This window comes from Giraffa tippelskirchi, chromosome 1, assembly GCF_054371585.1.
Source record: "Giraffa tippelskirchi isolate mGirTip1 chromosome 1, T2T-mGirTip1v1.2.pri, whole genome shotgun sequence".
NCBI classification, from domain to species: Eukaryota; Metazoa; Chordata; class Mammalia; order Artiodactyla; family Giraffidae; genus Giraffa; species Giraffa tippelskirchi.
In genome coordinates this window covers 132139306-132153003 of record NC_137275.1, presented here as the reverse complement: position 1 = coordinate 132153003, position 13698 = coordinate 132139306, and the positions used below count along the sequence as shown (strand labels likewise).

The 13698-nt window shown below is 41.4% G+C and overlaps 1 protein-coding gene across 8 annotated transcripts in view; it reads right to left on the bottom strand.

Moving 5' to 3' along the window:
- RIGI (RNA sensor RIG-I) overlaps positions 1-13698 on the bottom strand; it is a 49168-nt gene that overhangs the window by 24038 nt on the left and 11432 nt on the right. For 5 of the 8 annotated variants that reach the window (XM_081497373.1, XM_081497393.1, XM_081497383.1 and 2 more), the window contains exons 3-10: positions 13496-13677; positions 12385-12532; positions 11224-11346; positions 9651-9752; positions 9089-9242; positions 8083-8341; positions 5683-5845; positions 3253-3372 (exon numbers count right to left, since the gene is read on the bottom strand). In XM_081497373.1, coding sequence (XP_081353499.1) covers positions 3253-3372; positions 5683-5845; positions 8083-8341; positions 9089-9242; positions 9651-9752; positions 11224-11346; positions 12385-12532; positions 13496-13677 — 1251 coding nt within the window. The remainder of the gene's footprint in view (positions 1-3252; positions 3373-5682; positions 5846-8082; positions 8342-9088; positions 9243-9650; positions 9753-11223; positions 11347-12384; positions 12533-13495; positions 13678-13698) is intronic. The other 3 variants (XM_081497402.1, XM_081497412.1, XM_081497434.1) reach the window with 3 other exon arrangements.

Sequence of the window (13698 nt, the reverse complement as noted above, 5' to 3'; positions counted from 1 at the left end):
TTTTTTGGCTGAGCTGGGTCTTTGCTGCAGCACACAGCCCCCACTCTTTGTCTTGGCTGCGCTGGGTCTCTGCTGCAGCACACAGCCTCCCCTTTTTTTTGGCTACGCTGGGTCTCTGCTGGAGCACACAGCCCTCCCCCTTTTTCTTGGCTGTGCTGGGTCTCTGCTTCAGCACAGACCCCTTTTTTTTGGCTGCGCTGAGTCTTTGCTGCAGCACACAGCCCCCCCTTTTTTTTTGGCTGTGCTGGGTCTTTGCTGTAGCACACAGCCTCCCCCTTTTTTTTGGCTGCGCTGGGTCTGCTGCAGCACACAGCCCCCTCCCCCCCTTTTTCTGGCTGTGCTGGGTCTCTGCTGCAGCACACAAGGGCTTTTCTACCGGTTGCATGTGGGCTTTTCTAGCTGGTGTGCACGGGGTTAGTTTTCCCACGGCATATGGGATTTTAGCTCCCTGACCAGGGATTGAATCTTTGTCCCCTGCATTGGAAGGGAGATTCTTAACCACTGGACCACCAGGGAAGTCCCCTCACCCAGTCATCTTTAATCAGAGGAAAAAAGGTGGTTACCCAGACAAGTAGCAGTAGCCCCATCTACAAACAAGGGGGCTATCAATAAACTAGAGCAATCAACAGGTATTTACTGAACTTAAGTAGGTGCAAAAATGAGCTAAGCCATCTGGCAATGAGCAGCTGACAGCATCTGAACAGGTGAAGAGATGGCGGGAGGAGAAGGCAGAAAGCCATGTCTCCCCACCCTTCTCCACCTCCACAACCCTGACCACATCCCAACGCTTCTGGATAATACCATGATCTCCTCCTACCTGGTCTCCTTACCTCCTTCCTCATTCCCTCCAGACCAGTCTCCATTCAACAACCGGAGGGAATTTCCAAAATTGCAGATGAGAGACAATGCTCATCCACTAATTAAGAGCCTTTAAGGAGGGACTTCCCTGGCAGTCCTGGGGTTAAGAGTTCACCTTTCAAAGCAGAGGGTGCAGGTTTGACCCCTGGTCAGAGAACCAGGGTCCCAAATGATGTAACAAAGGTCCTGAGTGTTATAACTAAGACTCAGTACAGCCAAATAAATAAATACATGTATCTTTTAAAGTCTTGAGGGACTCCCTTGGTGGTCCAGTAGCTAAGGCTCTGCACTCCCAATGAAGAGGGCCTGGGTTTGATCCTTGATCAGGGAACTAGATCCTACATGCTGCAACTAAGACCCAGCGCAGCCAAATAAATACATGTTAAAAATAACAATAACAAACGCTTTAAAAACTAAAATACAAGTGTTTAGTGGGTTTCTCCAGCCAAACTCCTAGTCTGGCCCACAGGGGGCTCTGTAGTCTGGCCTTTCCCTGCTTCCGACTCTCTTCTCTAGCAACTTTCCTTCCTACAGTTCTCAGGATTAGTGAAAGCACCCAGACTCTCTCCACGCTCCTTTCTCCTCTGCCTGAAATACCCCTTCCTCCCACCACTCCCCCTACTCCCCAACCCCGTGTTGCCTCACTGCTGTCACCCGCCTTTCATTAGCCAAACCGAAAATGCTGTGAGGGCAGGGGTTGTGTCTGAGGGTCCACGCTGTGTTCCCACCACCGAGCACTTAGCCCAGCACTGACTGAACAAACAAGAGAATGAGTTTGTTCGAGGGAACTGCTAATAGGCAAGGAGCAGAAAGTTGGCAAGAGAAGCAGAACCGGATTGTGCGAGCAGGGCGCACACAGCCAGGTGAGCGGCCGGCCGTGAGAGCTCTGCCCTGAAGAACAAGGATGCCAGCAGGACACTGACGAGATAAAATGTGTAATTTCAGGAAGATGAGGTAGGTAATGGGGGTTCGACGGGAAAGAGGGTAGAGGTAGGCAAAGCAGCTGTTAGAATAAGTTGTCAGAAATCAAGCTGTGAAAGAAAAGAGAAATTAAGCGTGAGAGAAGGTGAGACACAGAAGTTACCTTGGAGACAAGAATTCAACATCTCCAAAACTCTGAACTCACTTGTGCCTGCCAAAGTTGCTCCTCGCTCTCGAACCAGTAACACCTGCCGATGCACACACAGGAGCCAAGGGAGAAGCCCCGCACTCGCTACTTGCTCACTCCCACTCAAACCCAGTGGCTCTTAAATCTGAACACTTCTGTTTGCACCAGCCTGCTCCCTTCACTATCCCATCTCCACTGCCTCAGTTTGGCTCTCTTCATTTCTCATCACAGAACGTATCAGTTCAAAATCGTGCATTGCTTCTCATTTGCTTTTAGGATATTTATTTATTTATTTGGCAGCATTGGCTCTGAGTTGTGGCATGTGGGACCTAGTTACCTGGCTGCAGATGGAAGCCAGGCCCCCAGCATTTTGAATGTGGAGTCTTAGCCACTGGACCACCCGGGAAGTCCCACTTCTAGGATAAAATTCAAACTCAGCATGGCCTATATAGCACACCTTCACTGTCTGCCCCCCGCCTCTCCCCCAGCCCCATTCTCCTTTCTACTAGTCACAGGTTACAATTAGCAGGAACTCCTGCAGATTTCAAAGTTCACTGCGCTCTCTCTTCTTTCTGCAACTGCTGTCTTTTTGACCTCACTTGATCACCTCTCCTTCTTAACCTGGCTGACTTCAAGATCTGTCTCACGCATTACCTCCCCCAGCAGTCCTCCCTACAGCCCAGTCCTGGCCTAAGTTCCCCTGTGCGCCCATAATAGCAGTGTCTAACCCTGCCTGGCCACAGGGCGACTATTCGCATCTGATGCTCATTGTTTGATGGTGAGTTCCTTGAAGGCAAGACTGTCTTTAATCTTGATGCTTCTTTTACCTAGCATAGTACTTGGCACAATATCCGGTGTGTATTGTAATCAATTAACTACTTGATTTAAAAAAGGAGAATAGAACTTGGCAACTTCATGAAAGTCTCAAAAGCATAAAGAATCAAAGGTCACCCCTAGGTTTGAATCCAAGACTTCAGGGCAATGGTGGTTTCATTCATATAATGAAAAGCTATATTTGGAAGGTCAAGAAAGCAATGAATTGATTTAAATATGGCATTTTTCAGGTGTGTGTGTCTAGATGGATTTACTTTGGATTTAAAAAGAAAAAAAAAAAAGCAAGAGAAAATAAAGGAGGACTTATAAGCCTCTTGAATAACATAAACAAGAAAGTCAAACTCTGGGTATGGTCTTGACATTGTTTGGTCTAAGAAAAGTGCAAAAAGACACCAGTGAATCACAGATGGCCATTCCCAGATGGAGAGAAGACAAAATGAGGTTATTCTCACCAAGAGTTACGGTCCCAACTTCTTCAAAGATACTCTTTGCCAGAGCCTCTGTCTCTGCCATCAGCTGAGATATGATGCATTTAAATTTGTCTGTAGTCCGTGATTCCACTTTCCTGAAAACTAGAGCCATCAAAGGAAAGTTAGTATTTCTCAGGAAGAACACATCATAGTTGAAAGCAGGTATCTCCAAACCTTTCTCTGCATTTGTCACTTCCTCTGTAAAACCCGAGGCCCCAAGCTCACAGGCATCTGAATGATGAAACAAATACTCAAGACACCTTGCAGCCACTCCTTAGTGTTTAATGCACTCATTCTAACATTTCTTATGATCTGGGTCTAATTCAGCGTTTTTTTTTTAAATAATTTTATTTATTTATTTTTGGCTGTGCTGGGTTTTCATTGCTGCATGGGCTTCTCTCTAGTTGCAGTGAGCAGGGGTTACTCTCTAGTTGGGGTTCATGGACTTCTGATTGTGGTGACTTCTTTTGTTGAGGAGCACAGGCTGTAGAGCATGCAGACTTCAGCAGCTGGCTCAGTAGTTGCAGCTCCCAGGCTCTAGAGCTCAGGCTTAGTAGTTGTGGTGCAAGGGCTTAGCTGCTCCATGGCATGTGGGATCTTCTCAGACCAGGGATTGAACCCGTGTCTCCTGCATTGGTAGGTGGATTCTTCACCACTGAGCCACCAGGGAAGCCCTCAGGCATATTTTAGATTCTAGTTTTCCACATGCGTATCTGGTGAAAGAGGTCAGAATCAAGAGGCCTGAGAGCTGGGAGTCCTCAGCCACACTTCAGACTCTGCCATCAAAAGCTCTGGGGCCTCTGGCGAATGCCTCAACTTTCCTGGGGCTGTTTTCTCCCCTCAAAAATGCCCTGCTGCTGCTTTTTCGTCACTAAGTCATGTCCAACTCATTCATGACCCCAGGGACTGCAGCCCTCCAGACTCCTCTGTTCATGAGATATCCCAGGCAAGGATCCTGGAGCAGGTTGCCATTTCCTTTCCCTGTTTCAACTTCTTACTCAGGCTTTCCTGTTATCTCAACACAGGGCTCCTGCTCTGACTAGGCTGATATCCATCCTGTTTCCGCAAATACCGTATTTTAAGCCCTGTCTCCATTCTTTGATCATCTCCCTTCCCACCTAACCCCCAGGAATGTTCACAATGTTCCAAATATTCATTTTTGCAGTATCCACAGAACATGCTGTGTTCTGGGGATAGCTGAAAAGAACATGCTCTGTGCTCCAGAGAAGGCTGTCTTCTTAGGAGAGAAAGATACACAAGCCAGATGACCAGGCAGAGAGCTGTGACACAGGATGTGCAAAATGCCATGGAGCACGGGGACGCTTCTCACATTCTTCCTGGGGTGGCAATGTCATGGGATAAACAGGGGAAGAGGCAAGGAGGAGTGAGCACAGTCATGTGCAAAGGCTGGGACGGACAAAGCTTAGAGAGAGAACACATATGACTCCTCCATCCGAGGAGCCCAGAGAAATGCAACTTGGTTGGGTTTGTGGGAGGTAAAAGGAGATGAAGCTCAGAGCATGGGAGAGACCAGATGATAAAGAAATGTGTGCCTGTCCAACTCTTTGCAACTCTTTTGGACTGTAGCCCACCAGGCTCCTCTGCCCATGGGATTTTTCAGGCAAGAATACTGGAGTGGGTTGCCATTTCCTTCTCCAGGGGATCTTTCTGACCCGGGGATTGAACCTGCATCTTCTGTGTCTCCTGCATTGGCAGGCAGATTTTTTTTTTTTTTTACTGCTGAGCCATCGAGGAAGCCCAAAGAAATTTGTATATGACATCAAACGTTGTAGGTTGAGTACCTTGTCTAAATTCCTTATAGCCAGCGCCCTGACTGTCCTAGGTGTGTTTGTTCTTCCCTGTACTCATTTGGTCGTGTGCTATTTAGAGAGAAAGGGGTGAAGTCATACATGTCTTCCATACCCTCTCTCCCTCGCTGGGTTACTATACATTGATATTCAAGAAATACCTATCTTTGATAGTCAGTCTTAGTAATCAAATCATATTCTGATCTTTTGAGGAAAGACAGGATGAGTTCAGATACTTTCACTTCAACCAAAATTCCAGATACATATTCAAATAATGGATAGGAACTCAGTGTCGTCCTCAGACACAGAAAGCAGGAAGAACCGAGACACGTACATGCTAAGGTTTTCTCAGCACCTCTCTCACAGCCAGTATCTTTGCTAAGTTTTATGGAAATGAAGAGTAAGAATGATTGCTTTCTACAGGCCACTCCTGAGCTTCACTGGGGAGAGAAGCTGGAAATATGATTATTTCCCAAGTTTGCAGATAAATATTTTCCTCTAAACAGAGAAAGGGTAAAAATTCAGTGTTCATCTACATGACCCTGAACTAAGAATAGCAGAGGGTGACAAAGTCCCAAAGGGCTTGTGACTGGATCCCACTTACACTTCTGGGGCTTATAAACAACCTTCTCCAGTTCCTCCAAGTTGTCTCTGACTGTTGTTACCACTGATGTGTCGAGAGAAGCACAAAGTTTGCAGATATATTCTGTGGCTTCGGCTGTATTTTTGGCATCGCCAACGCCAACTGAGGCAGTCAGCCCAATGACCTGTGAGGAGCATTCCAAATCGTTAGATGTCTGGGAAATAGCAAGTTGTCTCCACAATCCCTCATGTAACTCTTTCCTGCTAAAGTAGGGTTTTTATTTTTAAAACTAACTTCAGATACAGAACAAGAACTTTTTTTTTTCCTGACATTTTCTACGATATCAAAAATGGAAAGGTCCCCATTAGGTGAAGCACTGAGTAAATGCAGGAGTCGCTGCTCAGCAGCTGAACGCAAATCAGCACAGAAGCCCAGAGAAGAAACCCTTTCCAGGCAGGACTTCTCTAGTCTTTACCCTTGTTTCCCCCGTGACACATAGAACAATATACTGAAAAGGGCAAGGACTAAAATCAGACCTGCTTCCATTTCAATCTCAGCCCTGTCACACTGGCTGGGTGTCTTGGACAAAAATCTTCATCTGTCTGTAAAGCTGGAAAACTTTAGCCATTTCAACTGGAAGTTGTGTGACACAGAGAACAGACTTGTGGCTGCCGAGGGAGAGAGTGGTGGGGGAGGGCTGGACTAGGAGTTTGGGATTAGCAGATACAAACTATTATATATAGGATGGATAAACAGCAATGTCCTACTGTATACACAGGGAACTATATTCAATATCCTGGGATAAACCATAATGGAAAAGAATATGAAAAGAATGTGTATATATATATACATACATTATACACATATATATATATACACATTCTTTTCATATTCTTATATATATATATATAATTGAATTGCTTTGCTGTACAGCAGAAATTAATAAACATAAATTAATATTGTAAATCAAATATGCTTCAATTTTTAAAAAATGTTAGCCTCAATTTTAAAAAAGTGATAACTTCAATTTTAAGAAAAATGGTAGCCGGGTGAATTCAATAAGATGACATTTGTAAAGAATTCAGTTTAATGGTCTTCTAATAAATATTTATTTCTTCCTCTAATAGTCACTCAAATATTGAATGAATGACTGAATCATTCAAATAAACAAGGAATCTAGTTAACTATCAATTTTATTCTAGAAGAAAAAACTGTAAGAAATGTGATTTCTACTAAATTCTGTCTGAATTTTGGGCACTGAGTGCACTCAGGCTTCATACTCTGCACTCAGAAGAAATACTGGATTTCTTCTAACCTCTGCTTCCTAATGGTTAATTGTTAAGCCTAGAGAATGCAATGCAAATGTGCAACTGGTAAACCAGAGGCATGGTTTCCAACCTCATTTGGCCTCAATAATACCAGGCCATTCGTCTGTGCGCCTCTCAGTTGTGTCTCCCATTTCAAATTTTCTCCATGCACCCTGAGCTCCCACCTCCATTCTCATCCTGATTATTCTCAGTGAACCATCTCTCTCTCCTTCATTCAAGAGAAAACGCCAGGGATTCCATACCCTTCCTGCCCCCACCTATAAACTATTCTCTGTCTTGACTCCTCTCAGCCCCTCCTCTCTGATGACACCAAAAATAGTGTCTCGCCTGCTCTCCTATACTAATCCATCTACTCATCCCATACCCTCTGGTCTCTCCTGGCATCTTGTTCTGTTAATCATTCCCTCTCTCCCATCCTGCCCCACTGGTGGCTATCCACAACTTCATACTCTGCACTCAGGCAATATTAAGAACTTCATGATTCTTGGGGATTCCCTGGCAGTTCAGTGGTTAGGGCCCAGCACATCCACTGCTGTGGCCCAGGTTCAATCCCTGGTTGGGGAACTAAGGTCCCCGTAAGCCATACAGCACAGCCAAAAAAAAAAAAAGACTTTAAGCGTCTCGAGCCCCTGTGCACTTTCATACCCCTGTGCCTCTAGACACACAGTAGCCTTTACTGAAAACCATCTAGCTATTTTCCTTGTAAGCTATTGTTAGTTTTTACCTATCCTAACTTCTGTTAGGTCTCGCTTTACTTTCATAGCACATTTAAGATCGCTTTCTTTTCTGTACAACTCCATCATGTGTTATTACCATAAATTATGACATAATTCTCACATGTTTGGCTCCCCACAAAACTTAAGCTGCTTGAAGGCAAGGACTATCTTTTTATATTTGTGGCCCGGTCCCTAGCACAGGGCATGACACATGGAGGTACCTAATACATATTTGTTAACTGAATAAGTGAATGAATCAATCAAAATTAACCTAATGAGTTGTATAGTATGCAAGGATCTAAGAAGGACATCCTCAATATGGCCACAAGAGTAAGTAAATAGGATTTAGGAAGAAATCCATCTGACTTTGGACATACCTGGGGCAGTGAGTCTGAAGATCCTCCCAGTTTCTGATCTAGATAATTAAACATGATCACATTATATGGATGGTTTTTATTGGTGTTGTGGCATTCATCAAATATCATCAAAGTAAAGATGGAAAGTGATGGAACAGTCCCATTTTTAAGGCTGTTGACAAGAATCTGTGGTGTTAAAATGATGATGTCATTGTTCTCAACAATCTGTTCCACAGAGACATTGTCAGCTGTCTCTCCAGAAATGCCTGCAACTTTGTACCTGGAAGATGACAGAAATTTCCCATTAGCAACCATGACATGAATAAGGAACCACAAAGATCAGAACATCAATTAAATTCTCCTTAAGTCCAAAAGGAATGGATTTGGAGAAAAGGTAAATGCTTGGAGCAAAGCCTGACACATAGTAAAGTGAAAAAAGTGAAAGTGTTAGTCGTGTCAGACTCTGCTATCCATGGACTGTAGTCTGCCAGGCTCCTCTGTCCATGGGATTCTCCAGGCAAGAATACTGGAGTGGGTAGCCATTCCCTTCCCCAAGGGATCTTCTCGACCCAGGGATCGAACTGGGATCTCCTGCATTGTCAGTAGATTCTTTACTGTCTCTGACATATAGTAAGTGATCAATAAACGTAATCTAGAAAGAACTGCTAGTATTAATAGAATATATTCCATGTGGCACCTGAAGATACAGAGGGCCAACCATAATTCTTTCAAGCCACCATGAAAGAAAATAGAAAAGAGTAATATTAAAGAAATTATAAAATCATTAAAAAAGTTAAATGTGCCATTTAAATATAAAATTTACCTTAAGTCATTTACTCACTCTACAAGAGCTAATCAAAGGAGTTTAGGATTTCAGGTGTATCCATGAAGGAGTTATATCTAACTTACAAAAAAGGTTAATCTACTATATGTTTTCTGAATCATGGTTTTCCAAAAGCAAAACAAAGCACAAAACACATTGGTTACATGACTTAGAGAAAAAGAAGCTGGACCAACTTATACCTACCCACATCTTTCAAAATGTTTTGAGAACACAGATTTCTGCTGCTCATACACTGGGAGTTGAATAGCAAAAAAGACAACTTTCCCCTTTTGTCCTTGAGGAAATTTCTTAAGATGATGTTCACATATAAGAAGTGAAACAAAAGTTTTTCCACAACCTTTTAACATATAAAGAGAAAGACAACATGTAACTAATAGTATACTAAAATACTTCTGTAGAAAGGTCATTATTTTGGGCTCCTCTAAAACCACAGAGCTGACAAGTAAACAGATGATGGGGGTGGGTTAACAACTGTAGAACTTATACTCTGACTCAAAAACCAAGCTATTTCCTAGGTAACATGTACTCGCACACAGCCAGGGACTGCAGGAAGCTAAAAGAGGGCATTTTTCTTTCCTTCCTCATGTCCCTGAAAACACTATGAGACTATATGAATAGAATGTTTTTTTCAAAAGATAAATGGAACAATGAAACAACTGAAACTTGCCTGCTTGGCCCCAGTGTTCAATAAAGTGGAAAAAAGGAAGCAGAGAAATAAACTATTTCAGTAATTGCATCCGCTTACCAGTAGGAGCACATATTATTGTGTTCTTTCCCTTCTGAGCAGGTAAAGCGAGCTCTAGTTGGTAATTTCTTGGTTTCAATGGGCTATAAGTAGGAGGCACTTCTGTAATACAACAGAAACTAAGTTAGCAAACAGTGACCACTCTGAGGAATTAAGTCAACACTGTCTTCCAAAGGATAAGAAATCTGACTATAGCAAGAAAGACCTCATTTAAGAAAGTTAAGAATTCTTGTCTCTAATTAACCATTCCAGCTTCTGCACTGATTTGAAATACAGAATTCTCCCTCAATAACAAATTACCAATGGCAGGAAGGAAAAAAAAAAAAAAACACAAAGATTTCTCTCTGAAACAATCATGGAAGCCTGATCAGGAGAAACTAAAGCAAGAATGGCCTAATTCAGGGCAAAACAGATCACCACCAGTTAAAGGAAATGCTGCATGAGACAAAACAACAATAAATCCCTCTAAGATCTTTGAAAAACACCAAACTGAATACCAAACTCCAAAGTATTCTATTACTGACAAGCAAACCGTGCTTTATAATTCTGCAGGCTCTCACATGGTATTCTCTCTTAATAGAATCAGAAGTTTTAAAAAAAAAAATCAGAGGTATCTCACTAACAGATAAGTGTACAGAATGTTAAGAGCTAGAAAGACCTTGGAAATCACCTATTGAGTCTAACCTACCTATTTTAAAGTAAATGGAAATTTCTAAATGGTTAAGTGAGTTCGCTAAGGACCTTTACCTGTCAGAAAACTTAAAGCAATTGACATTCACTGATTTTATTCTGGAGTGTCAAAAATGTGTATCATTTTGTTGCAGAAACAGTCCATCAATTCTCATCTTATGTTCTTATCCCCATATCACATCCTTCTTCTAACACTTCTTTATCGATCCTATTTTTTTCTCTGATGCCCTTTTATAAATAACTCGACTTAATTTATGATGCTGCTTTCTGGTCTCCTCGTGAAAATATGCTTCTAGAAACATAAAGTGGGCCTTATAGGGACACAGTTAACTCACAGTGCCTTTGTGTGAATTAGAGAAAGGACTCCCTTTTGGAGGATATAGCACCTCACCGCACGGTGATGGCAAACAACCCAGGCTGGATCTCAGCCCAGCTCAACAGGTAGGGCCCATGCATTTGTACAGTGCATACACTTATCAACATACATTGCAGCCCTGGGATCTTGAGAGGAAACTGAACAAGTGACTCACAAAGAGCAGAAATATTTCTTTAGAAAGCAGGGCTGATTTCAGATGTCACAGGCATTGAGCTTCTGGGAGGACTCTATTTGCATTTTCAATGTAGACATGCACATCCTTAGTGATAAAAGAAAACAAAAAAAAAAAAGAAGAAGAAAGGAAGAAGCTGGCAAGAGCTATGGAAGGAAGAGAATGGTATTTCTAGTTGTAGGGAAAATATCTGTTTTAACATAAATTCTCGTTTCCTTCTGATTTTTCCTTAAAAACCTTTTCATTAGGCTGTGACTTTTGGCACTGCAAGACATGACCCCACACAAAATAACTCAAGAGCATCATTACAGAGAAGAACGAACAATGCTGAGTACCTGAAGAAGGACAGGAATTCTGGCTAAGATTCTGGTTTTCTGGTTCTTCTTTGTAGACAATCTGTACGTCCAAAGTTTTCATTTCATCATCCTCAAGATCTTTCATTTGAACATTTTCTGCACCTTTATGAAACCAAAACACATCTTATAATCTTTATCTGATTATGATCTTGATGGTGAAAGCCCTACAAAGAGGTCATAAAATTTTAAACTTCCATTACAATTTCTCATAACCATTCCCTCTACCTTTTAAAACAACTGAACGAATCTTTTTGAATTTGAAATCTTGATTTGAAGTTTGAACTCCAGTGTTATTTAGGACTTTATTATTCAAAGTGTGGAACACGGACCAGCAACTTCTTTAGGAGCTTGTTGCAAATGTAAACTCTTGAGCCCTAACTGAATCAGAAGCTTCATTTTAAAAGATCCCTAGGTGATTCACAACCACATCAAAGACAAGCCCTATTAGCAGAAACACTCTTGTCTTCCATTCCTGACCCGACCCAAGACACCAGATGTGTATTTAGACAGATAAATTCTGAAACAATTTATGATCTTAAAGAAGACTCTGAAAGGCTAACACCAGACACTCATATGGTTTACCAAACTCAGCCCTTAAAATAATGCTCTGAGAAGATGTTATTAGCTTTAGGAAGCCAAGTGATAGCTCAGCCACTTAATCAAAACAGATTCTTCCTTTCAATCTTGTTCTAGTTCGGTTCCAGATGGATTGTAGGCAAGAGAACCACCAGATAGTGTCCGAGATGATTCTATTCTGAAAAGGTAGTGAGTTGTGGAGTTTGAACCTTTAACTCTAGAATTTTTAAGCTATTTTGCTAATCATCTAAACCCCGAAAGGGAGCTCAGACTCTGCCTTTCCCCCAGATACTCTGGGCAAATAGGCTAATTCTGGATGAAAGGGTTTTTTGCCCTGATCCATTTTCAGGGGATATATACAATCCAACTACTTCTGTAGACAAAACAACCACCTACCTCCCAGAACTCAATTTCACGCTGGCCTCTCCCAGAGATATAGCCAAGAGTGTTTGAAGGGAAAAATGCTTCTGACAGTGAGTGAAAAGCAGGTAGGAATGCAAGAAGCACTAAGCAGAACTATGAAGAAGGGCCTATTTTCAGGCCCTCTCACCCTGAACATCCTACCTTTCTCTACCATCCACAGTTCACTGAACTTGCTCTCTTCTTTCTCCAGTGCAAGCTTCAAGGTTTTGGGCCAGTTCTCCTTGTCTGATCTGAGAAGGCATTCAACCATTTTCTCTGCACCTGCCATCAGCCCCTTGTTGGAACTTATCTAAGGAAGACAATTGCAGTGGACTGACCAAGTGTTTCAAAAGTTTTCATTTTATGAGTTTTTACTGAAGAAACGTCAATTCAAATACTATCAAATTTAAAATCATTGTATACTCTGGTTCACTAGGTCTCTTTCATGACTGTTCTTGCCCCTATGCGACTTGATCTTTTAAGATACACTTCCCTTTATCCTTGTCCTCTTACACATGATATCACCATGTCAAGCCATGTGTTCTTACCTCCTCCGAGATGTTACTGTATTAACATCAGCTATATCAGGAAAACAAACTATTTCACACCTATTCAAAATATGGCTATGCTGGCATAGGCATATTTGGAAGGATATAACAAAATATTAACAAATAGTTTTTTCTGGATAGTGAGACTTACATGGTTCTTATTATTAATCATGATAATTAAAATTCATTGAGCAATTACTATTATGTGCCAGAAATGTGTAAGCACTTTACATATATTATCTCATTCAAAGCCTATAAAAATACCTTACTGATAAGGTACCATTATTATTGCCATTTTATGCAGGAAACAGAGACTTAGAGAAACTAAATGTGCCCAAGATCACACCACTAGCAAGTGGCTGAGCTTGAATTAACAAAATATATTTGTGTCCAGAGATTTGTGTCCAGAGACTGAAGTCGATAGCCTTTTTTCTTTTTATTTGCTAAACTGTTGGATTTTGTTTAAATTTGTATAAAAAATTATTCACAAAAGTAATAAAGTAATTTTAACTGAAAATAGCACAAACATGAAAATAAATCTGTGACACAAATTGATTACTCAGATCACAAATAAAAGTATCCTTCTACGTAATTATGCCTTAGATTTGAGGACTTTAGCAGATTTTAATGATCTTGCTCAGTTCTAAAATAACATAGAAAACAGAAGACATTCCTCATAGTCAAATTTTTCACTCAAATTCAATTCTTAATATTAATTAAAATACCTGAATAATTTCTTCACATTCCTGATTAATTAAACATTCAGATATTTCAGGAATGATATCTTCTGGATTGATTGTGGTTTTAAATTCTGGCTGTAAACGCTTTAAAAGTAATCTATACTCCTCCAATTTTTCAATTTTTTGGAAATCCCAATTTTCAATGGCTTCATAAAGTCCAGAATAACCTGAAAAGTAAGAAAAAAATG